General features: G+C 58.2%; 1 protein-coding gene across 1 annotated transcript in view; it reads left to right on the top strand.

Moving 5' to 3' along the window:
* The window catches only part of KCNK5 (potassium two pore domain channel subfamily K member 5), a gene marked incomplete at both ends in the record, with an annotated part of 34,758 nt that extends 12,131 nt beyond the window's left edge, over nucleotides 1–22,627 (top strand). The window contains 4 exons of the mRNA XM_080700262.1: nucleotides 18,394–18,505; nucleotides 19,297–19,463; nucleotides 19,620–19,788; nucleotides 21,768–22,627. Coding sequence (XP_080556388.1) covers nucleotides 18,394–18,505; nucleotides 19,297–19,463; nucleotides 19,620–19,788; nucleotides 21,768–22,627 — 1,308 coding nt within the window. The remainder of the gene's footprint in view (nucleotides 1–18,393; nucleotides 18,506–19,296; nucleotides 19,464–19,619; nucleotides 19,789–21,767) is intronic.
* Between the last annotated feature and the right edge of the window lie 2,240 nt (nucleotides 22,628–24,867).

Here is a 24,867-nt window from a genome sequence, read left to right as displayed (position 1 = left end):
TGGGCTCAATCCCCAGCACCACCACCAAAAAAAAAAAAAGCATTTAAGCAAGCCGGACATGGTGGCACACGTCTATAATTCCAGCAATTAGGAGGCTGAGATGGAAGGATTGTAGGTTTGAGGCCAGCCCCAGCAACTTAGTGAGGCCCTGTTTTAAAAAAAAAAAAAGTTAGTGGGGACTGCTGGTCTAGCTCAGGGATAGAATGTTCCTCGGTTCAAGCCTCAGTACCATATATAAGGGAATAAATAATAAAATTGCCTTTAAGCTGTGTGTGGTGGTGGTGCATGCCACCAATCCCAGTACTTGGGAGGCTGTATCAGAGACTTTTAGCAACCCAGACCCTGTTCCAAAATAAAAAGGATTGGGGATGGAGCTTGGAGGTAGAATGCCCCAGTACCAAAAAATAACTACTACTACTACTACTACTACTACTACTAATAATAATAATAATGTAAGAGTGCCTTTAAATCAAACGCTTCTTGATCTTTCGGGGTGCAGAGCAACTGGTGCCAGCCGTTTGTCCTGCTTCGGTCCCCAGCCTGCCTGGCACACTCTGATCTAAAGTGCTGCCACTCCTCCTGCGTAAGTTCTGGGAGAAGAGGCAGGAGCTGAAATCCTGGTAAGCAGTGGGCTCAGGAAGAGGATGTTTTTCTGGGCCAACTAGAGCCTGGGGCAGAAAAGATCTGACTGAGGGCTCTGCTCCCCAGGGAGCTTCTGCCATGCCATGGCATGGGTTCTACCCCCACCAGCGCACCCTGCGTCTCCAGTCTCCAGCCCTCCTGGAGGTTGCAGGGCGTGGCCTGTGCTCAGGACACCTCTCCTGGTGGCACCTCATAAAATATGAGGTGAGAGCTGGCTGAGTTTTTATTTGCCTGGCTTCTGGCCTTGGGGCCAAGGCCTGGGCCTATGGGGGAGATTATGCAACCTGGCCCAGGCCACCCCAGGGCAGAAGTACAATAAAGGAACAATTAGAGCCCAGTGGGCAATTAAGGGAGGCGCGTGGACGCATGGCCCACCACATTGCCGCACCTGTCCCCAGGCCAGGAGTCCTGATGGTCAGGTCAGGGGCCCGAACTCGAAGGCCTTGGGCGGCTCCTCGCGCACTGAGCCGAGTCCTGTGGGGCCTGGAGTGGCTTGGGCCTGCTCCTCGGCTGACTGCCGCTGCCTCTGGACTCTTGCAGGGGCTTGTGGGCCTCTGCAAAGGGGACCTGGGAGGAGAAGCATTCTCCACCCGGCCTGCTAGTGGCGCAAGTAGCTTTCACCAGGAGCTTGAGGTTTCTTGCCACTGATAACAGATGACTTGGAGTGGCGAGGAGGGAGACGCAGCCCCACAGGGCAGTCACGGATGGGGGCATTGCAGGCAGGGCAACTGAGGCAGAGGTCAGATCAGGTAGTCAAGGTCGTGAGGCTAGTTGGCGGTTCTGAGCCGGCCTCTCCTCTGGGCACTGAATGCCCAGAGCCACTCCACGAGGCTGGCTCCTGCAAATGCTCCCAGCACCTGGGAAGAAGCACCCCAGTGGCTTCCTGCTTGCTGGCCCCTGCTGGTTCTGCTCATTCAGTCCCAGGACACCAAAGGCCAGTTTCCTGGCCGTCTGTTTGCCATTTGAGCATGAGAGGTTTGAGCCTAACAGGCGTGGTGGCGCACGCTTGTAATCCCCGCACTTGAGAGGCAGAGACAGGAGGATCGCGCAGGTTCGAAGCCAGACGCACTGGCTTGAGACCCTGTTTCCAAATTTAAAAAGTATAAAAATAGGTCTGGGAGTGTAGCCTGGAGGTAGAAGGGTTTCCAGGAACCCCAGTACCACCACCAAAAAAAAAAAAAAAAAAAGTTTGAGCCTAGGTTATGTGAGGGGCTGTTGTGGGGCAGAGCTGGGTCCTGACTTTGCAGCAGGGCCCCACACCTACCTTGCTGCTTCTGCTGCCCCCTGGCAGGTCTGGGGTTCAGAAGAGCCTGAGTCTGAGGGTCCCAAAGAAAAGCAAGGAGCTGGGGAACCAAGTGCCTCCTGGCTGTGGTGTTCGCAGCCCACGCTTTGGACTCATCCTGCACCCGGGCTTCCTGGGCTGACCTGGCAGGAGCCCGTCTGTACTTGGGGAGGGGGCTTCCCTTGTCACCCTTTCTCCTGGGTTGTTCTATGGTTTTTGTTCTGTTTTTGTACGGGGAATTGAATCCAGAGGCATTCTACCTCTGAGCTATGCCCCCAGCCCTATTTTTTTTTTTATTTGGCATCAGGGTCTCCTTAAGTTGCTGAGGCTGTCCTTGAACTTGGGGTGCTCCTGTCTCAGCCTCCCGAGCATTGGGATTCCAGGCGCCAGCCTCAGGTAGGCTGCTTTAGAGCCTGCTGGGTTCTCCTGCAGCCTGCCCTGCATGCTTGTTTTGGCCAGAGTGTTCTTGTGTCTAATGCGAGGCGCCCGCTCTTCCCGGAGTCCCCGTGCAGGGTGGAGCTGAGCACCTGTCTCAGATTCCACAGGAGAAAGAGCCTCGGCTCCCTACTTCCCATCTCTTCTGTTCAAATGCACCTGCCCCCCCCCCCCCCGCCCATGGTGGAATGCATCCTGCCAGTGTTGGCTTTGGAAGGGTGCCCTTCTCTTCTCGGCATCCCTGCTCCCAGCTCCCAGCTGCAGGGCCTCGCGCCTCTCCAGGGGGTGGGGGTGAGGGGGAGGCGGGGCAGGAGTGTCTGTCACCCCTCTGCCCCCGCCAAAGGTGGGGGAGGGTGCCCCGGGAAATGGCTCCTCAACACCCGCCTCCCCGCTCCCATATCTCTAGCCCTGCTGACCACTTCAATGAGTGTCCCTTGAGTTGCACTTGGGTGACTTGCTGTGTGACCAGGCAGGTAACTGCGCCACCCTGAGCCCAGGGCTGCTTCACTACAGCCAGTTAGATAGTTAGATACTGAGTACTGTGCTTACTTGAATTGTACATTTGTCAGTGGGTGTATTTATTTATTTATAATACTGGGGATAGAACCCAGGGGCATTCTACCTCCATGCTACATCCCACACTTCTGCTTTATAGTCTTTTTTTTTTTTTTTTTTGTATGTGTGGTACTGGGGGTGGAACCCAGAAACTTTTCTACCTCCAGGCTATTTTATATGCTCCCAGACCTATTTTATACTTTATTTGGAAACAGGGTCTCAGTAAGTTGCTGAGAGCTTCACTAAGTAGCTGAGGCTGGCTTTGAACCTGTGCTATCCGCCTGTCTTAGCCTCCTAAGCAGTGGTATTACAAGCGTGCGACACCACGCCCAGCTGTAGTCTTGATTTTAAAACGATCTCAGTAAGTTACTGAGAGCCTCACTAAGTAGCCGAGGCTGGCTTTGAACCTGTGCTATCCTCCTGTCTCAGCCTCCCAAGTACTGGGATTACAAATGTGTGCCATCTCGCCCAGTGTACTTACTTATTTATATTGTAATACTGAGGATCAAACTCAGGGGCGTTCTACTTCTGATCTACACCCCAGCTCTCTTTTTATTTTTATTTTTAAACAGGGTCTTGCTAAGTTACCATACACTAGCCTTGGACCTGTGACCCTCTTCTCTTAGCCTCCCAAGCCCAGCAGAGCCTCCCTGTGTCGGGGTTACAGATGAGCACCACCACCCCTGGCACTGGATGTATTTAACAGAAATGGACAACTCCGAGTGCCAGCTGTATGCCTGGTGATGATTTAAGGGTGGTAGGAATCGAGGGAGTGCCAGGTGCTGGTGGCTCATGCCTTAATCCCAGTTACTTGGGAGGCTGAGGCAGGAGGGTTGAGAATCCCAGGCCAGCCTCCACAACTTTGGGGGGTCTTGTCTCATGTGGCTCAGCTGTAGAATACCCTGCGCTCAATCCCCAGTGCTAGAGGAGGGGAGATTAGACAGCCTTTGCCTGTGAGGTTGCTGGGGCTTTGGGGTGTTGGGGGAATCACCATGCATTGAGTATTCAGGGTTACCTGGGGCAGGGTGTCCCCAGGAGGAAGGTCACTGTGGCCGGCCTTTGGCCCTGGCCCCGGGGTGGCGTCTCTTTGAGCCTGTTGCTCTATGGCTCCCCTGCCCGCCGGGTGCACTCCTCCGTCCTCCCATGAGGCCTCACACTTGTGCCCTCTCGGATCCCAGGCCTAGAGGGTAATTATTAATGAACGTCCCAAGCCAGGAAGCCCATTGCTGTTGGTCCCTCTCGCAGCAGCCCCCAGACTCAGAGGCAGCCCCTTGTCCAGGAGTGGGCCCACCTTCAACCAGAGACCCTCCTCGTCCCTCCTCGGGGCTGCCTGGCCACGCGCTCCCCGCCCCAGCCCCTCGGTGTGGGGCCAGACCTCCCGCCAGGGACACCGTGTTCTGTGAGAACAGGTCCATAGGTTGCCCGTGAAGTGAGTCAGCAGCCATGGCGAGTGCGTCTGGCGGGCTCCAGGGGCCACGGCAGGGCAACCTCTGGTCATGGAGGACACTTTTGGGTGTTCCAGAAGGTTTCCGTCTTCACCAAGCCCACAGGGAACTCGTGGGTTGGCTTTATGTGTGTGTGTGGTACTGGGGATCGAACCCAGGGGCATTCTTCCTCTGAGCTGCACTCCCAACCCTGTTTTCTTTTTCTTTCTTTTTTTTTCTAGGTCTGGGGATGGAACCCAGAGACATTTGATCTCTGAGCTACACCCCCTGCCCTGTTTTTTTTAACAGGGTCTCACTGAGTTGCAGAGGGCCTCACTAAGTAGCTGAGGCTGTCTGTGAACCACGATCCTCAGGTCTCAGCCTTCCGGATGCTGAGATACAAGCGTGCGCCACCACGCCTGGCTCTATTTTTCTTTTGAAACAGGGTCTCACTAAGTTGCCGAGGCTGTCCCCCAACCTGCTGTCCTCCTGGCGCTGGGAGTGCAGGCCTGCACCCCACACCTGCTGGGCAGGGCTCATGAGCGGGCAGGACCTCGACTGGGAGGTTGCTCTGCCCCCGGTTCCTTTGTGACTTTCCAGCCTCAGCTTCCCACCCTGTTGCTTGGATTCTGGCTCTCCCGCTTCCAGGCAGGCTTGTGTCTGCGCCGTCCTTTGGGCACACGGCCGACGTGCAGCTAGTACTTAATGAATCCGCTGGCCCTGCCTCCAGCGGCATTGGGCGAGGCGTTTAACTATGGCTCTGGCCAAGCATGCCCCTGTGTGTGCATGGGTGCCGGGGCCTGGCTGGATGTGGTACACTTTACTCCTTCCAAGATGGAGGAGCCCGGAGGGCCCTGGGGACAAGGAAGGTGACGACAGCTTGCTCTCCCATCTTGTCTTCTGTTCCCGCACCTCTGTGACATGGCCAGGAGCCCTGTGTTCAAGCTGGGTACCTCTGGGGGACTGGGCCTATGGGGGACGGGTGCAGCCGCAGGGTAACAGGCCCTCCCTACCTGGCCCTGGTGGCTTGCAGCCTGGTGGCATTTACTTTCCCATTTTTAGCCTCCTGTTCACACCCACCCCCAAGTCCCTAGCTTTTGTAAACTGGGAGTTCAAAATGGGAGCAGCTCTGACTGCCTGGGCTCCTTGCTCTGTGAGGATCCGCAGGAAGGCGGTGGTGGTATTCCCATTCTACAGATGAAGAAATAAGCACCTCGGCTGAAAGGTGGGGGCAGCCAGCGCCGTGTGGGCCTGTCCACTGAACGTCCCCCACCATGCTAGTAGCCAGGGTCTGGGAGGGCATGCAGGGGGTTAACTGGAAACGGCCTCCCAGGCCTTGTCCCTCCTGCTGCCCGTGTTTCGCAATGGGGCTGCATCTCAGCCATGATCCCTGTGTGGGGCGGGAGTTTCCATTTCCTGTTGCCTGGCTTGTCCTGGTCTTGGGCCCCAGGTCCGCGAGGGAGCCGGGAGGTTTTCCAGCTCTACCACACCCTCACCTCAGCCAGCCCTTGGTCCTAGGAAAGCTGTATTTTTCCATACCTTAGCACTCACTGCCGACGTGCTTCACAGCCCGCCATGCCCTGCGGCCCATCAGCCAGGCTTGGGAGGTGAATGGGGTCCATCTCTGCATGGTAGAAGAGGCAGAGCCAGCTGTGCCTGGCTGGCCCGGGCTGTGCCCGGCACCTTCTGACATACCCAGGTAGCGAGTGGTTGACAGGATGCAGAGGACCCCAGCCATGCGTGTCAGGCCCCCTTGCCCTCCCCATGTTATTTGGAGACCCTCTCTGCACCTAATTCCTGCTCTCTCCTGATGGGGGTCCCCGTAGCCCGAGCCTTGCTGTGGCCCATGTCAGCTCCGAGCTGGGAGTGTGCTCTATGGGGCAGAATGCTCACATCTTGCCCTGGGACTTTGGGGCTCAGGGGCACCCTGGCCTCAGCACTCAATCTTCTGGTGGGTGGGTCTGGGGCTTGGGGGCCGTTCAGGCAGAAGGCTTTCATCCCACAAAGAGGACCATCCGTGCCACGCTGCTTTCCGGGTTGCCGGTAGTTTCTTGGACAATTTATTCCAGAGAGAATGGAGGCCAGCTGTTGTCTGTCTCCGGCTGGAGACTGGACCGGAGGAAATGGGCTTGGACTACAGCCGGGGGGGATTTAGGTGAGAGTCAGACAAGGCAGGATCTCGTGACAGGTGGTTGGCTCGCACGAGGGTCCCAGGGTCCTGCAAGGAGCTTTGTGGAGAAGGAGGGGCAAGATTGCAGGTGGAGGAGCCTCCCGGCTTGGGCAGGGAGGCGATTTGTCTAGGAGCAGAGACATTTGAACCGCCCCTCCTAGGCCAGATCAGTACCAACGCCTGTATCCCCGGGGCTTCTCTTTAAAATTTATTTCACGGTACTGGGGTTGGAACACAGGGGCATTCTACCTTCAAGCCACATCCCCAGTCCTATTTTTTAATTCTTTATTTTGAAACAGGGTCTCACTGAGTTGCAAAGGGCCTCACTAAATGGCTGAGGCTGTCTTCCTGTCTCAGCCTCCCAAATGCTGGGATTACAAGCATGCACCACCACGCCCAGTGGCTTCTCTTTTATAATTAGTTAAGAGGCTTATAGTTTAACCCCCTGGTCATCTTAAACAAATGATAATAAGTGGGTTGGCTTAATAATCCCTCATCATCAGAACCCCAGCCCTTGAGGATGGGTAGTTACTTATTACCACGAGCTGCGGGCCTGGGCATTCCGAAGGGCACAAGGTGGGGAGTGTTGGCCACAGCCCCCCAAGGGTGACCATGCAGCCTGGAGGCTGGGTGTGGCAAGGCTGGGAGGTGGCTGGCAGGGAGTGTGTCCTTAGAATCCCCGCAAAGCGGCCCAGAGCAGGACCAGCCACCGTGCTCAGACATGATGGGTCTTGGATCCGAGCGCCTTTCTCTCTCCCCGCCAGAGTGGCAAGAGTGGAGGCCCTTGCCTGCAGCTGGTGGCACTTCAGCCACCTTGGGCGTCCCCGATGCCCTTCCCACCCGTCTCCTTCCTTTGGTATCTGGTTCCAAAGTTCAGGAGGGTGCTGACGCACCAGGGCCAGGACCTCTGGGGTGGCAGAGGGCACCGGGGCCTGGAACTAGTTGTCACCTGCTGTGTGTGCCTGTATCCAGCAGGGCACCTGCCCGCCTCAGCAGAGCCAGTGCCCACCCAAAGCACGTCACTGGAGCCTGCCTGCCACGTGCTTGGCGTCCCCTCACGGGAGGACTGTATGTTCAAGGTCAGCCTCAGCAACTTAACAAGACTGTGTGTGGGGGTTGGTACTGGGGATGAACCCCGAGGCATTCTACCTCTGAGCTACACCACCAACTCGATTTTATTTATTTATTTATTTTTTATTTTGAAACAAGGTCTCACTAAGTTGTAGCGGGCCTCACTAAGTAGTTGAGGTTGGCTGTGAACTTGAATCCTCCTCTCTCAGCCTCTCAAGTACTGGGATTATAAGCGTCTGCCACCAAGCCTAGCTTAATATGTGTGTGTGTGTGTGTGGGGGGGTGCTGCTGGGGATTGAACCCGGGGCATTCTATCTCCAAGCTAAATCCCTAGCCTTATTTTTTATTCTTTAATTTGAAACAGGGTCTCACTAAGTTGTGGAGGGCCTCACTAAGTAGCTGAGACTGGCCACAAACCCGGATCCTCGTGTCTCAGCCTCCTAAGTACTGGGAATTTAAGCATGTGCCACCATGCCTGGCTTAAAACACTTTTTTAAAAGGAAGGACTGGGGACCAGGCATGTTGGTGCATGACTGTAATCCCAGTACCTGGGAAGCCAGACAGGAGGGTTGTAGGTTAGTGGCTAGCTTCTGCAATGTAGCAAGTCCCTTAGCAGCCCAGTGAGACCCTATTTCAAAATAAAACAAACAGAAAAAGGCTGGGTGTAGCTCAGAGGTAGAATGTCCCTGGGTTCAATCCCCAGTACCGCACCAAAAAAAACAAAAAAAAACAAAACAAAAAAAAAAAAAACTGAGGATATAGCTTGGAGGTAGACCATCCCTGGGGTTCGACCCCCAGTAGTTACCCCCCTAAAAAAAATCAATGGTACCTGTGTCATGCCCTGGCAGACATGTTGGAGGCCCCCACATTCATTTTTTACTTTTGTGTGTGGAAACAGGGAATCAGTAGGTTAGTGAGAGTCTCACTATTTGCTGAGGCTGTCCTCCAACCTGGGATCCTCCTGTCTCAGCCTCCCCAGTGCTGGGATTATAGGTGTGCCCCACCACGCCCAGCCCTTGGCAAATACTGAGCACAGATTAGTGTCAGGTTCTGCTGTGGGATTGAGTGAAGTCTGTGTCCTGGGATCACCTATAGATGGCCAGTAGGTGGTCAGGTAGCCAGGCATGAGGCGGGCATCGAGGGGCAGGCTGGAGAGCAGGTGTGCCTCCTTGTGGAGGTGTCTGAGGCAGAACCCACCAAGGCGAGAGGGTGAGCTGCCCTGAGCTGCAGGGCTCCCGAGAGCTCCCCTGTCGCCAGACCCTGGGAGCCTGAGACAGGACGATCGCAGGCTCGAGGCTGGCCCCGGGCGCTCAGAAGAGAGCGGCCCAGAGCCCGGTTCTGTGTGTGAAGTGCAAGTGGCACGTCACCTCCCTCCCCAGGGCTCGCTGTCTGTGCCGGGCACCAAGGGACAGCCTCTCTTGTCTTCAGCATCCCGGCCTGAGGAAGTCAGGTCTCCTGTGTCCCAGCTATGGCAGGTTAAGCTCCGAGCCGGGACAGGACCTGCCGTGGGAGACCCACACGTGGGTACGAGAGTCTGGCCTTGAGCTGGGTGTGGCCCTTCTCCGGCCCTCATGTTGCCCACGGAGGACGACCCCAGAGTGGACATTTGTGTGTCCAGCGCGGCCCGTCCCAGGCCGGGGAGGGCAGGCAGCGGGCAGGCCCATGGCGGGGACCTGCCCAGGTCGCTCTTGGACGGGAGTGGGTGAGTCAGCAGTTCCTGTAACCTCCTGTGTGACCTGCGCAGAGGGCTGTTTTTAGAATCCCCAAGTGGCTGGTGACTTCCCGAAGCTGCTCCTGGACGGAGGACGTGGGAGGCATCCCCTGGGCTGGGGCAGGGAGAGTCACGTATGCCCCCAAGACGAGGCCCGGGTGGGGAGGGAAGCTGGGTGTGCCGTGGAGCGGCTGGGCTCCGTTCTGCTCTGTTAGCAGCGCTGTGGGCTACCCACATCACTCCGGGACTGTCCACAGTTGTCTTCGCCACACCGGAGTAGGAATGGCCACTGGCCTGTTTTCCCTTCGAGGTGGTACCTGTCTAAGGCTGCGCTCGATGGAGGGACGGCTGGCGGAGTGCCGACTCAGGCTCCCAGTAACTTCTTGTTACTGGAGATAGAACCCAGGGCATTCGACTCTGAGCTGTACCCCCAGCGAGTCTCTGCAAAGTAGCTCAGGCTGGCCTCGAACCTGTGATTCTTCTGTCAGTCCTCCAAGTACTGGGATTACAGGTGTGTGCCACCAACCCCGGTTGCCACTAACTTTGACGTGGAGGAGAAAGAGGACATGCACGAGAGGGCTGCCCGGCGCAAGGGAGACGAGAAGCCAGGCAAATCCTGCACAGCAGCCTCTTCTCAGAGCCTTACCCAGCGCTGAAAGGAGGACTTCGCACCTCACAAGCGTAGCAGGGCCTGCTGCCCTTTGGGCTCAGCAGGCTGGAGACCCCACATACACACTCTTGACCCATGGCAAGACGCCTCGGTGGCAATCAGGGCAGACCGATGCTCCACACCCCTGGACTGGATGCTGAGGGTGAGGAAGGGCGGGAGGCCCAGAACCCCAGCCAGGGTGTGCACACCAGCCATCCCGGGGAGGGTGGTGTGATGAATTGGGGGTCAGAGAAACAGGGGTGAGCTGAGTGAGCTGGTGCGCCCTGTAATCCCAGTCTTTGGGAGGGCAAGACAGGATTGCATGTTCAAGGCAATGCCTTACCAAGACCCTCAGCGATTTAGTGAGAACTTGCTTCAAGATAAAAGGGCTGGAGGTGTAGCTGAGATGTAGAATGGCCCTGGGTCCAATCTCCAGTACAAGAAAGAAAGAAAAGATTCAGCACACCTGTGATCCCAGTACTTGGGAGGCTGAGGCAGAAGGATTGTGTTCAAGGGCTGCATCAGAGACTTAGACCCTGTTGCAAAGGGCTGGGTGTAGCTCAGAGGTAAAATGCCCCTGAGTAGTTCAATCCAAGTACAGAGAGGGGAGAGGGAGAGGGAGAGGGAGAGGGAGGGAGGGAGAGAGAGAGAGAGAGAGAGAGAGAGAGAGAGAGAAGAAGAAGAAGAAGGAGGAGGAGGAGGAGGAGGAGGAGGAGGAGGAGGAGGAGGAGGAGGAGGAAGAGAGGGGTGGGGGAGAAGGAGGCTGGCCTGCCCACCTCGGGTGGATGAGAGTGTCTCTTATCTGAGCCTTGCTGGACATCTACCCCCACCTGTGTCCTTCAGAACATGTGTGGAGGGTCATCTGGAGTACATGTTTGGGAGGAGGGGCCCCTTCCTGTCTCCACGGCCAGGGCCTGTGAGGTCCCCTCTGTCCGCCCGCACAGGGATTTCCAGGATAATTTATCAGCCAGCCCTCCAGGTGTCTGGAACCTTCACTGATGGCCGTCCTGAGCTCAGAGCCCACCGGACCTCACTGTTTGCTTTAGCCAAACCCGCGGCCTCCTGGGTCAGCCAGCCCGGCAGAGCTCTGCCCTGGGTTCGGTGGGAGCGGTGCCCGGCTGCCCGAGAACAATGAAGGCAGGGTCACCTGTCTTGTTTTCTTTGCCCCTTCCAACTGAGGACGGGGCCCCCAGCCTGTGAAAGTCGGAAACCCAGAGGCTTCTGCTGAAAACCTCCTCCCTTTTGGCACAGGCTCAGCCCGGAGAGCGTGAGACCCTAGCGCCTCGGGCTCTACAGGGGCTGCTGAGAGATGGCCCCAGAGGCCACGGGGAAGCCCAGAGGTGGACGAGGGGCCCGGTGCGTGTCCTGCAGGCTGACTGGGCGGGGCTGAAGCCATCCAGAGTCTTTATTTTTCCACACTCCCCCAGATGTCAGCGTGCAGCCTAGGTTGAATGGCAGGAATCCAGTGCCATCCCCCACCTCTGGCCTTACTAACTCCAGTCACTTGTGATCTGGAAATACTAAATGAAAAATAACAGAAGAAATGGGTGCGTTTTAGCGTGCACGCCATTCAGAAAGCTTGCTGAATGTCGTGTGGTTTGCCCCGGGTCTCTGTTTTATCCAGCATGTCCATGCTGGATCTGCTTCCTGCCCGTAGTCGCCGTCTCATCACGTGGACTGTTGTGGAATCGTGGGGCTTGTGTTACAGTATAGGGTTTAGAGATATCTGTGTTTCCAGGTATCTACTAGAGGTCTAGGAGTGTCCCCATGGATAATGGGGTCTGCCTCATAGAGTGACATTAATTAATTATTTGGTGCTAGGGTTTGAACTCAGGGGCATTCAACCTCCTGGCTACACCCCCAGCCCTTATTATTATTTTTATTTTGAAATAAGGTCTCACTGGCGTGGTAAGGGTTCTTGTAGAGTTGCTGACACTGGCCTTGAGCCTGCAATCCTCCTGTCTCAGCCTCCCAACTACTAGCATTACGGGCGTGCTCCCAGAAAACACACTTTCTTGAACATGCTATAGAGTGGAGAGAAGCAGGGAATGGCGTTGTCCCTGCCTGGCGGCCATGCCAGTCCTCATGTGGAATCAGAGGTCCTGCAGAATCCCAGGGGTACTGGTAGTCAGCGCTGCGCTAAGCCTGGGTCCCCGGGTCTTGTGTTGATATCCCAGCAGATCAAAGCTCCCGCCCTTGGCACAGCCCCTTTATCTGAACATGCTAACGTTTCCTGCTGGTATTGGAGCAAATCTGAAAGTGCAGGTGAGCTGAAGCTTAGCTCCAATCTCATCTCAGGAGGGACTTGGTGTGCCCTGCTGCCCTGGTCCACCGTCTGTCCCCAGAGAGGCAGAGCCAGGGAGCTGGGTGGCCCACCTGCCTGGCACGGGCATCATCCGGCCTGTGAACTAGAGCTGCCCGACCACACCCAGTCACCTGGGCTCACCAGAGGGCGGAGAGGAAAATACCAAGGATTCCTTCTCTCCTGCTCTCTGAAGGCCAGAGCCCAGCCAACCAGGCTCCCTCCCACCCTCCCTAAAGGTGGCCGCTGCCTGCCGCACATCAGTGTCACCTTTGGAGCTGTGTATTTTTAACTAATTTATTTTCGGGGGAACTTTTACAAACTCATGCCCAGGTTCACAAAGTGTCTGGAGATGGGACCCACCCAGAGTACTGATTTAAACTCCCAGCTTGTTCTTTTGGGCATCCCAGCCTGGACTGAGTCCCTGATTCGGTGACTCTAGAATACCGACAGATAGTCAGGTCTTGACTAGACTCGGCGGTAACACATGGGGGCCTCTTTCCAGCAAGGAGACTGGAAGGAGGGGCACACCCAGCAAGGTGGTGGCCAGGCGACGGTGGCACCTGGGTGCAGAGCATTGAAGCCACCAGCTCCTAGGCAGAGGGGGCATCTCCAGGCTGAGGGAAGGGGCTGGGAGCTGGGGAAGGGGAGAGCGGAGGAGGCAGACACAGCTCCAAGGCAGAGAGGTTCCCAGAGCACAGATCCGTGAGCCCTTCTCATATAGGTGTCAGGCAAATATTTGCAGTTTGGGCACCTTTGGTATTTCGGCCTCCAAATTTTGTAAGGTTGCAAACTTAGGCCGTAAAAGGATGGGAGGCCCTGGATCCTGGTCTTGGGGCTCCACCTCACTCTCGGCGGTTTGGGCTGGGCAGCGAGGTGGAAGGGGCTGGAAGGGAGGGCTGCCTGCCCAGCTGGTGGGCTGGCCCTCACTCCTGACAGTAGCCACTGGGACTGGCAACCTCCCAAAAGTTTCTTGGAGAGAAAGCGTACGCTTGCCAACTGCCTTATTCTCAGGACCAATGGGAACATTACAAAGTCCCTTCGTCAGCCGGGTGCGGTGAGGCACGCTCTTAACCCAGCACTCGGGAGGCTGAGACAAGAAAGAGGATCGCGGTTCGAGGGCAGCTCATCTGCTTAGTGCGGCCCTCTGCAACTCAGTGAGACCCTGTTTCAAAATAAAGAATAAAAAATAGGGCAGGGGGTGTAGCTCAGAGGTAGAATGCTCCTAGGTTCTATCTCCAGTACTGCCAAAAAGTCCCTTCGCTAGACCCACTGTGACTCAGCTCCCAGAACCGGCTCCTTCAGGTTGACGGGGGGGGGGGTTATCAGATGGGGAAACCGAGGCTCTCCAGCCATCACACCAGTGAGCTCAGCGCAGGCCGGATGTGGAGGGGCGCTCCGGGGCCGGGAGCTGAGCACAGGAGACGCCTTGTCTCATCTGAGGCGTATTTGTTGAGCAGCGACTGGGTTCCACCCCGAGACTTAGCTCTGGGATGGAGCACTCAGAAGGAAAACGGATAGCTCCCTGCTTTCACGGAGCTCATCTTCCGAGAGACTGCGTTCCTGGGGAGAGCGCCTGCAGCAGTGAGTCCCAGGGAGACCTGGCTTTCTTTGTATGAGAAGCCACCTTGCCGCCTCTTACCCAGCTATGGCCGATGCGGTGGTCATGAGCCACATCGCCGGCCAGAGGGGCCTCCCACCCCAGCTCTGCCGCCGACCAACTCAAGGGCTTGGTGTTCATCTTCGTAATAGGTGGGCCGGGTGGCGCACGCCTGTGATCTCGGAACTTGGGACACCGCGACAGGAGGATCGCAGGTTCAAGGACAGCCTCAGCAACCTAGCAAGACTTTGTTTCAAAACAAAAAAATAAAATTGGGCTGGGGGTGTAACTCGGAGGTAGAATGCCCCTGGGTTAAGTCCCCGGAACCACAAAAAAATAAAGTGCAAGGGATGTAGCTCAGTGGTAAAGCACCCCTGAGTTCAATCCCCGGTACCACAAACAACACCTAATAATACAGTGGTAATAATAGTACTTACACTAGCTTACTGGCGAGGTGGAAGGAGCGGGAGATTCGGCTGTGCCGCCCATGCCAGCGACACGCGAGGACAAGCTGTTTCACCTAATGAGCAAGGTCCATGCGGCCTGATGGTGGGGGGCTCAATCCGTGGGACCCAGAGGCTGGGTTGGAGGCAGGCTTCTCCATCCCGGCACAGTAAACAGGTCTGTGATCTGGGAGCTCTGGGGGCTTTGGGAGCTGACCCCCGGCAGGCTGACATCTTGGACTCAGTTTCCCCCCACCCTGACCCATGAAGGGAAAGGCCCTAGCTGCCCGCGTGAGAAGGGGCCCTGGGTGTGCCCACAGGATGCGTCTCCTGCAGAAAGGGGGCTGCATGGGAAACCTCGCCCCCGTGAGAGTGTGTGTGTGGGGGTCGGGGAACCCCAGCTGCACGCATGGCACCTGGGAGGGTGGGGCCCGGGAGGCCGAGTCTGCAGGCTGGGTGGAGTGACTGGACTGGTTTTAGGGCACTGTTTTTTCAGCTGGTGGGAAGGGGTGGAAGTCTCCTTCCTGAGGCCTTAATGGGGGCAGGGGCCAGCATCACCATGGCCAGGACCCAGATGGGCCGGTTCATTGCTTTTAACACCGCCGCCTGGGGCTACTTCCTTAACCTCTTGAAGCCTCAATTCCTCATTTGTAAAGTGGGAAAAGTGAGGCTCCTCTCAGTGGGATGCTGCCCTCCATACCTGAGCGGAAGGCAGGTAAATGCTGAGGTCCCCGGAGTCATGGCTTCTGGGTGCTGGTCCTCCAGAGCAGGAGCCCAGCCTGGCCCGCGGGCAGGCTCCCTTCTAGAACTCTGTGCGCTCCAGCTTAGATAGAAAAGGAAAATATTGTCTCGAATGAATTCAGGAGCCAAGTTAAAGAATCCTGGAGGGGAGCAGGGGCCACCCCCTCCCGGGAAAGCTGTTTCTGTAACCCCGAGCACGGGACACTTCGTCTAAGGCCATGTTTGCCCGGCCCCCCCCGGCCTGCTCCTGACCCTGGGCTGGCCTCTGCCCTGGGCCTGCTCTTCTGTTCTGGGAGACTGGGTAAGGACTCTCCCTGGTCCTCCCAAGTCCCGGCCATGTTCAGCGAGGCATGCCACAGGGTATGTTTGACCAGAACAACAGCAACCAGTGGTAAGGGTCGGCGTCCCAAGTTGACCGCCAGACCTCCGCTCCCAGGCCCAGCTCCCCCGAGCCCTGGCATGTAAGCTGTGGCAAAATGATAGAACACTTTGTGTGTGTGAGCAGCCCAGGCCAGGGCCAGCGCTCAGCCACCGCCCGCCACACCCAGCCCCAGGCCAGCCACGTGGGAGCCAGAAAAGAGTTCTGCTGTGTGTGTCGGGGGCTGAGAGGCCCGGGGCAGCAGCCTGGGTGCAGAGAGAGGGGCCAGACTCGCGCAGACCGGCCCACCGCGCCAGAACCCCTCTCGGCCCCTGGCCGCCACCTGGCCCTCTGGCCCTTTGGAACGCCTCCTGTGCCTACCCTTGATAACCCTGGAGAGAGAATGGCCCGGGAGGAAGCGCGGGAGGCTATGAGGTAGCACATCCTGGTCACCAGGAGAGGCTGGGGCTGGGAGCTCTACTCAGGAGCCGGGCTCCCGACCGTAGTGCTCTTTGGATCTTGTCGACTCTTATTTGTGTTTCATGCCTGCTTAGCTGCCCCTCCTTGTCCTCCTCTTCCTCCTCCTTGTGCTGGGGATTGAACCCAGGAGCATTGTGCCTCTGAGCTACACCCCCAGCCCTTTTTTATTTTTTATTTTGAAACAGGGTCTTGCTAAGTTGCTAAGGCTGGCCTCGAACCTGTGACCCTCCTTTCTTAGCCTCCCAAGTACTGGCTGAGAAGCCCGGTTGGTTCTCGTCATACCCGAAGTATCCTCGCTGGTGGCATGCCCCGCCCCTCCCATCTGAACAGTGCTCATTAGCATACGCATCACTGCAAGGGCAGCCTGGGCAGAAGTAGACAGCACCTTGTTTTCTTAGGTCCCTCCACACCTAGGCCGAATCAAAGACCCCGGACTTAGCCCTGGGGTCCTGTTTTACTCTTCCTAACCCAAAGTGTAAGATTAGAGCCGGGCGTGCGTTTGAGGCCAACGTATAACTGAGATCCTGTTTCTAAATAAGAAGAGGTTGCATGCCCCTGGGCTCAGTCCTGGTGCTGGGGAGGGAGAGTGAGGAGACCGGGCCGTGGGCCTGATCCTGGAGACCTCCATCCCTGTGAACAACGACCCAGCCTCTGAATGGACCCGCGCAATCCCAGCCCCACCCCACATTTCTGTCTCAACCACAAGACCGTCTTCTACCCACCTGCTAGCCGCCCTGCTGCCACCTAGACCGACCACCTTCCAGGAGTCGTGAGGCTTGGGAGGGGATGCGCCCAGCGCCCGTGGCTCGGTCTTGGTGCGTGTGGGTGTCCCGACTGGCCACTTGCTCCTCCGAAGGGTCCTCCCCGCCTGCGCGCCTTGTCCTGAAGGTTCAGGCTTGCTGCCTGGGTTTCTAAAGTCCACGCTTTTCTTTTTGGGCAAACGGAGACCGCTGCTCCTCCTGAGCTGTTCCTCACAGTTCAGGGGTCACCAGAGGCCGTGGCTTGGGTGATCCAGTGCCGGCTCGCAGACGATCTGGTACATTCTTTTCATTCTGTTTTACTCCAGGTCGTCTGGGTCTCAGATCATTCTCCTGTCACCTGAGATAACAAAGGCCCAGCCAAGTGCTTCTGCTTCTCCACCCACTGCCTACGGTCCACACGCCGGGCCCTCGGACTTCTTTATTCTCTTGCTCCAAATATATGTTTCGCTTTTGCATAAAAACATTTGGGCTGGGTAGCAGCACACGTGGTGGAGTGCTTGGCCCTGGGTTTGAGCCCTGGCACTGAAGAAAAAAATAGTCCCTTTTGGATGGTACTTGGTATTTTAGTCTCTCGGCCTGCTCATCCTCACACCCCTGGTCCTTTCATGTGTGACCACCTCTCCTAGCTAGATGCCCAGCTCTCTGAGGACAGGGCCGTCCTGGCTCCAGCAGCCGCCCACTTCCCATGGCCTCGGGGATGTTGCTTCCCAGCCGTCAGAGCGATTCTCTCTGGAAATGCCAGCGGGGGAGCCTGTCAGCATGGGAACTTCTTAGCAGAGTGTGCAGATCCATTCCCAGGAGCTGTACATCCCTTCACCGACCGAGCGTCAGCTCCCTCTGCCCTCAGCCCGCCACGCCCTCTCCTCCTTCCTGCTGCCAACTCACTTCTGTCTCCCGCTGCCCTCTGCTTGGCTCGGAGGGAATCAGGCCGGGGCCCTGGTCTCTCTGTGGACAGGCTCATCTTAGGGCTCCCCTTGGGCACCGGGACTCACCCCAGATTCAGAGCCTTCTCTCGGGCTTCCGGGGCCCCGGCTTCGGCAATTCATAGAGTCAGTGGTGGATCGGGCTGAATCACCTGTCAGGACCCCGGAGCCGATGAGCCCTGTTTCGGGCTCCCAGAGGATGTTCAGAGGCTCTCACCTGCCGCCCACATTTGTTGGGAGCTCTGTGGAGACTGATAGCCCAGTTCTGAGCCACCTGAGATGTACTCACTGCCCCCTGACTTGTCCAGACAGTGGCTCAGCCCAGGAGTCAGTAGGGAGAGAGGACAAAGAAGGGTCCAGGGCCTGTTGATTGGCATGCCCTTGGGACAAGTCAAGATCACAGATGTCCTATGGGGTCCCTCCCGGGCCAACCCTGAACAGGGCCCCAGCCTCTGTAGGTAGAGCGCCGCCTGTGGGGGTTCAGCGAGGTTCAGGGGCTCCCTGCGTCACCTCTGCCTCTGGGCAGTGCTTCTCAGAGTGTGTTCTTTGGATACGTGTCACAAGCACCACCTGGAGTGTGTTAGAAATGCCCCTTCCTGGACCTCTGGACCACACTCCCAGGGTGGGGTCCAGCACCATGTTAACAGCTCTCCAGATGCCTGGCCAGAGCAAGCGAGTTGACTCTGGAGCCGGACCGCCTGCCGTGTGACCTGAGCCCGTCACTAACCTCTCTGGCCCACTAGGATGCCCGCCGCCCTGCTTCTGTAGGACTGGCTGATTGGGTGCGAGGTGCCGCCATCCAGCAGCTGCGAATGTGGTCTCACTCTGACTTGGTGCTCTCTCTAGGTAGTGTCCGATGCTTCAGGACAGGGTGTGGCCATCACTGGGAACCAGACCTTCAACAACTGGAACTGGCCTAACGCCATGATTTTCGCAGCCACGGTCATCACCACCATCGGTAAGTCTCCTGAGACCTTCACACACCGGCTCCGGGCCCCCTCCTTGGAACCCTGGAAGAATCCAGCTTCCGTGGCTAGGCCTTGTTGGCGTAAAACCAGCCATCACGATGTGTCCTTTTGATTGGTAAGGATTTAGTAAGTCCCCGGTGACTGCCAACGTGGGTCTTGTCCTGGGCTCTTGGAGCAGAAGCGGGGGCACAGCCTGGTGACCGGAGCCACACCGGGGATTGCAGGAGATGGAGCTGACTGCTCGTGCAGCGGCCACTCCAGATGCCGGGGGCCTCTTGCTTGAGGCGTTGCAGCTGACTAGTGAGGGCTGGAGCAGGCGTCATGCAGACCCCCAGCCGGCTGCTCCCACCCTGGGGTGACAGTGGGTGCCGGCTGTGGGCTGGAGCTCAGCCAGGGAGGAAACTGCAAGGCTCCACATCCGCTAGGGCGTCTCACAGCGTAGCTGCAGAGGACCCCCAGGACCCCCGAGCGAGCGTGTCCAGCGACTCCGGGGGAGGTAGCAGCTTCCTAGGCCACAGCCCCTCCACTGCTTGCTGTGGTCAGGCAGGCCCAAGGAGATATGGGGAGGGACTGAGGTCTCTGTCCTGGAGGTCGTCCACCCCCAAGCTCTGGGCATCACCCAGAGAAAGGCACCTTTCTGGTTGGCACAGTGTCACATGCGGATCGCTGTTAGCAAACGGGCCTTCCTCACGGGGTGTGTGCATGTGCACGCGTGCGTGCGTAGCAGGACCAGACTGTGGAGGGGAGGGGCCCATCGCCCGCGCTGTGGCTGTGTTCTCAGGTTACGGCAACGTGGCCCCCAAGACCCCGGCCGGGCGCCTCTTCTGTGTCTTCTATGGCCTCTTCGGGGCACCTCTCTGCCTGACGTGGATCAGCGCCCTGGGCAAGTTCTTTGGCGGACGTGCCAAGAGGCTGGGCCAGTTCCTCACCAGGAGAGGCGTGAGCCTGGTACGTCTCCAGCGCTGGGTGCTGTGATGGGAGCGGGGCGGGGGTGGATGCAGGCTTCTCGGCCCTCCCTCCTGGGCAGAGAACCCCGGGCGTGGTGGCATGGCCGCCCTCAGCCCTCGGGGTCCCCGCGCCGTCTGACCGCTTCTCCGCCCCTAGCGGAAGGCGCAGATCACGTGCACAGCCATCTTCATCGTGTGGGGCGTCCTGGTCCACCTGGTGATCCCGCCCTTCGTGTTCATGGTGACCGAGGAGTGGGACTACATCGAGGGCCTGTACTACTCCTTCATCACCATCTCCACCATCGGCTTCGGGGACTTTGTGGCCGGTGAGTCCCCGCCCGTGCCCCCTTGCTGCTGCCTCCCCGCCTGCTGCCAGAGGCGGGCCTTCTCCCCAGTGCCCTGGCCAGCCCTGCACCCTCCCTACTTAATCCTGAGAGGCAAAGATGCTTTGGCCCTTTGTCTACAGGCCTGCAGCCCACTGGCCCCGCCACTCGCCCTTGTGCCTGAGGCCGCACGGCATCTTGTATGTGATCTTCTTTGACACCTGCTCAGCCCTGTTGATCCGGGGTCTGTTTCCTCTTGCCCGGTTGACCTCCACATCTGCTCCAGGGCCTCGTCCTTGCCCAGCTCCTTGGCCAGAGCAGGGGAGGTCATCCCCCATTGTATGTGGGATGCTGGGAGGAGGAGGGACTGAAGGAGGGTGAACATGACCCCTCTGAGGACCCTGAGATCTGGCCTGCCTCTTGGCTGGGAGACAAACCTAGAGGCACAACCCCACCATTGTCTAGTCCGGGGCCCAGGGCAGGCTGCAAAGAAGCCTTTTGTATCAGGGAAGCACAGCAGTGCATTTAAATGTACTTCCGAGCTCCAGCCAGACTCCAGACCTCCACTTCAGCTTCTCTATCTGTGACTCTGCTTAACAAAATGATGACGCAGCTGGGCATGGGGCCCCATGTCTGCAATCCCAGCACCAGTACTTGGGAGGCTAAAACCGGAGGACCGCAGGTTTGAAGCCAGCCTCGGCAACTTAGCAAGACCCCGATTCAAAATGAGAAGCCAGGAGTGTGACACATGCCCATAATCCCAGTGTTTGGGAGGCTGAGACAGGAGCTCTCATCAACCTAGTGATACCCTGTTTTAAAATAAAAAGATTTTTATTTTGTGGAAATGTAACTCAGAGGTAGGATGCCCCTGGGTTCAATCTGTGGTACCACACCAGTAAAACAAAACAAAATAAAGTAAATAAAATAAAAAGGGCCGGGGCTGTAGCTCAGAGGTAGGAAAATTCAGTAACTTTGTCTTCCTGAGTATTCAGGTAGGATCCAGCTATACTGGCGCCGTTGTCGTTCTGAGCAGACTGAGGCAGCGTCCTGTCCCGCAGACAGAAAACCCAAGGCACAGTCCCTGCCCAGGGAACCTCTCCTCGGAGGCTCCCTCTTCCAGTCTGAGGGAGCAGGCAGGTCATAGATTGTTTGGAAAGAAACCTCAAATAATCCCCAAATTAGGGGCGACCCAGGAAGGCTCCCTGGAGCAGGCACCATGCCTCAGGAGTGGGAGGAAACGGAGTCCGGGAGGCCGACCAGGCCTTTGAGGAGGGGAATCAAGACGCTTGTGAGTCTGTCCAGCCGGGGAGGACAACGATCCTGGGTCACCTCGACCCAGCCTTGTTCCTAGTACACCAGGCGTCCGTCCCTGGCGCGTCCCGGGCCTGGAGGCTGCCAGCACTCTGTCATGCCGTGCCCCCCCGCCCCGGTGCTTTTACTATTTGTGACACACACACCAGCCGGGCACCGTAGAGCAGCTAGGGGGGAAAAACACCTCTCATGAGTTGTGGCTTTTCTTTTTTTCTTTTTCTTTTTCTTTTTTTTCTTTTTTTTTATTTTTTTGCGGTACTGGGCATGGAACCCAGGGGCATTCTACCTCTGAGCTACACTCCCAGCTCTATTTTTTATTCTTTATTTTGAAAAAGGGTCTCACTGAGTTGCAGAGGGCCTCACTAAGTCTCCGGAATGCTGGATTACAAGCATGTGCCACCACGCCCAGCCTGGCCCAGACCTTTAATTCCAATACTTGGGGGCTGAGACAGGAGGATTGCAGGCTAGAACACAGCCTCCTAGTGAGACCCTGCTTCAAAATGAAAAATAGGGCTGGGGGTGCAGCTCAGAAGTAGAATGCCCCTGGGTTCAATTCCCAGTAGCACACAAGGAGCAGGGTCCTCGGGAAGAGCAACGGGTGGAGTGGCGGGTGCCAGCGAGCGGCGGTCCTGGCCCTGCCAAGCCTTCTGACCTCCTGGCCCTGCCCTCAGGCGTGAACCCCAGCGCCAACTACCACGCCCTGTACCGCTACTTCGTGGAGCTCTGGATCTACCTGGGGCTGGCCTGGCTGTCCCTTTTTGTCAACTGGAAGGTGAGCATGTTCGTGGAGGTGCACAAGGCCATCAAGAAGAGGCGGCGGCGGCGGAAGGAGTCCTTCGAGGGCTCCCCTCATTCCCGGAAGGCCCTGCAGGTGGCCGGCACCGCGGCCTCCAAGGATGTCAACATCTTCAGCTTCCTGTCCAAAAAGGAGGAGACGTACAACGACCTCATCAAGCAGATCGGGAAGAAGGCCATGTCCTCGGGCGGGGCCGGGGAGCGGGGCCCAGGGCCCGGGCTAGGGCCGCAGGGAGGCGGGCTGCCTGCACTGCCCCCCTCCCTGGTGCCCCTGGTGGTCTACTCCAAAACCCGGGTGCCCAGCTTGGAAGAGGTGTCACAGACGCTGCGGAGCAAAGGGCACGTGTCAAGGCCCACTGGGGAGGAGGCTGGGGACGGAGCCCCCGAGGATGGCTCCCCCTCGGAAGTGCTAATGAGCCAGCTGGACCGCATCAGTGAGGAGGGCGAGCCGTGGGAAGCCCGGGACTTCCACCCGCTCATCTTCCAGAACGCTGGCATCACTTTTGCCCAGGAGGAGGCTGGCCTCTCGGACGAGGAGACCTCCAAGTCCTCGCTGGAGGACACCCTGGCAGGCCAGGAGCGGCCCCAGGAGGGCGGCGTGGCCGAGCCGCCCCTCGGCGTGGCCGAGCTCCCCTCCTCTGACGAGTCTACCTTCACCAGCACTGAGTCCGAGCTCTCTGTGCCTTACGAGCAGCTGGTGAATGAGTACAAGACCAGCAGCCCCCGAGGAACCTGAGACGGGGCCGGCTCCCCACCCCGCCGCAGACGGCGTCTCCCCCAAGCCTGGGGTCCTGTGATGGCCCCTGATGGGGGCGGCCCTGGAACTGGGAGTGGGGGGCCAGGGGCCTTTCTTTCCTTCATCCCCTCCAGCTAGAAGCCCCCAACATAGCGTGGCAGGTGCCCGGGACAGGGCCCCTGCTCTGCAGCGAGCGGTGCGCAGGTCGCAAGGAGCGGCTGTCCTGAACACGCTGGTGTCCTTCGTGGCTGGTGGCTAGTGCACCGGCCTGACTGTCATGTGGTTGAATGTCACGGTTCTTCGAGGCCAGGATCTTCGGCTGAGTTCAGCAGTATTAATGACCAGCTTCACCGTGCCCAGCGCTGAGCTGGACGTTTCAGAGGCAGGAGGGAGACCTGGGCTCCGCCTTGGGGAGGTACCGCTGTGACGGAGGCCGGTGCAGCTCAGCACCCGAGCAGTGTCGGGCCCATCTCTCCACTCGCCTGTCGGTCTGCCCTGAAGGTCCCTGCTGCTGACCTCAACAGGGCAGGGGCCGAGGGGAGGAGGGCCAAGACAAAGCAGACGCTGTAGCCGACCTAGGCCGCCGTGGGCCCCGGGCCTCAGCCTCCGGGCTATAGAGCCATGGCCCCATCTCAGACGGCCTGTGCCCAAGCCACAGCAGACCCAAGAGTGGCAGGAGGGAGGGTGCCGGATGTGAGCCCCGGAAGCTGAGGTGGCAGGAGGGAGCTGGAGTGAAGTGCACCCCCACGAGCCACCTCTGCCCTATGAAGTACCCCAGCCTGGGCTGAGCACCCATACTCCCATCCGGCTGTGTCCTCTTCCTGGGGCTCAGATCAGGGACCCTGCTGCCCAGCCCTCATCTGGCCTGTGCTCCCCACGACTCCCCGCCCTGACTGGGCCGGCACCATGTGGCTCTGGGCTCGTGAATGGAGAAGGGCCACAAATGTGAATGGAGCTCCTCTCCAGCTGCTGTGTGGCGCGTGTGAGTGTGTGTGAACACGTGCGTGTGTCAGGAGGGAACGCGTCCAGGCTGGGGGGGAAGATACTGTGAAGCTAAGCGGACTCCACTGCTGGTGAGGGCAGAACTCGCTGCTGCCCCAGAGACGGGGTTTTGAGGGCCAGCCTGCCCTGCCCTCAGTGTTGCTGTTGTAATGAACTGCTGTTTTTATACACCTGGAATCTGCTTCAGGGTGGATAAAGGGAGGGTCCCAGGGATTGGGACGTGCACCCTGCTGTTCTTCCCTGGAGACTTCCATGACGTCGAGCGCCAAGTCCCCAGGCAGGGGTTGGCAGGGGACACAGGCTGGGCAGAGGAAGCCCTTGCAGGTTGCAGGTGGCTCCACCCTCCTCTCCACACCCTCGCTGCCCCTCCCGGGCTGGTGGCCACACCCCATGGTTCTCCAAACCGGCCGGGGTAGAAGGAGCAGCCCAGTTCTTCTGTGAAAGGTTCTGTGAGTTCGTCTTGCCTCTGGCTGTCCCAGAAATCACACTGTATGTACAGACTGGTGATGACAAATGTAATTTATTTTAACACTTTTACAATAAAATGCGTGGACTGGCCAGCTCGGTGTGCGCCTGGTGTGGCAGGTTGGAGGGGGGCTGGTTTGTGGCCTCCCGGGTAGGGGGTGCCCTGGGAGGACCCACAGAGCAGACAGGACCCAGGCCGGCCGGTGTCAAGAGGACGATGGGCTGGGCTGGGCTGGGAGCTGGGCTCTCTGGGCCCAGCTGAGTCCAGCTCACAGGAGGCCATTCTTGGTCTGGAGCTTCCTGTGGGGGAGGTGGGAGCACGGGGAGACTGGCCAGTGGCTGCAACAGAGTGGCCCCAGGGTCCTGGGCAGAGGATAGGCCCCCTGCAGGGGCCAGGAGCCCTGGCGTGCTGTGAACTGGCTGGGATGGAGATCAGGAGTGGAGGAGCCCGGGAGCTACCCGGGTGGCTCAGTTGTCACTGGAGACACTGGGAGGAGAAGCCACTAGGGCCGAGGCCCCGAGGAGTGAGACCTACAGGTCCTCCCACGAGGAGGGCCCATCCCAGCTGCCTCCCCAGCCCTGGCCAGCTCGGCCCCTCCAGAGCTTTCTGCCCTGTGGGGCGACAGCCCTCTACACACCACTCAGTAAGGTGTGCGGATCATGGGGCAGCTTCTCTCTCTCTCTCTGGGATTTCTTTTGTAGTTGTACTTATTTATTGTGGTTACTGGGAATGTGGAGATGGAGCCCAGGGACACCCTGCCCCCGGCTGTGTT

Source organism: Muscardinus avellanarius, assembly GCF_963383645.1.
Source record: "Muscardinus avellanarius genome assembly, chromosome: 8".
Lineage (NCBI taxonomy): Eukaryota > Metazoa > Chordata > Mammalia > Rodentia > Gliridae > Muscardinus > Muscardinus avellanarius.
The sequence above is the reverse complement of the archived record's forward strand: the minus strand, read 5'-3'. Positions and strand labels throughout refer to the sequence as shown.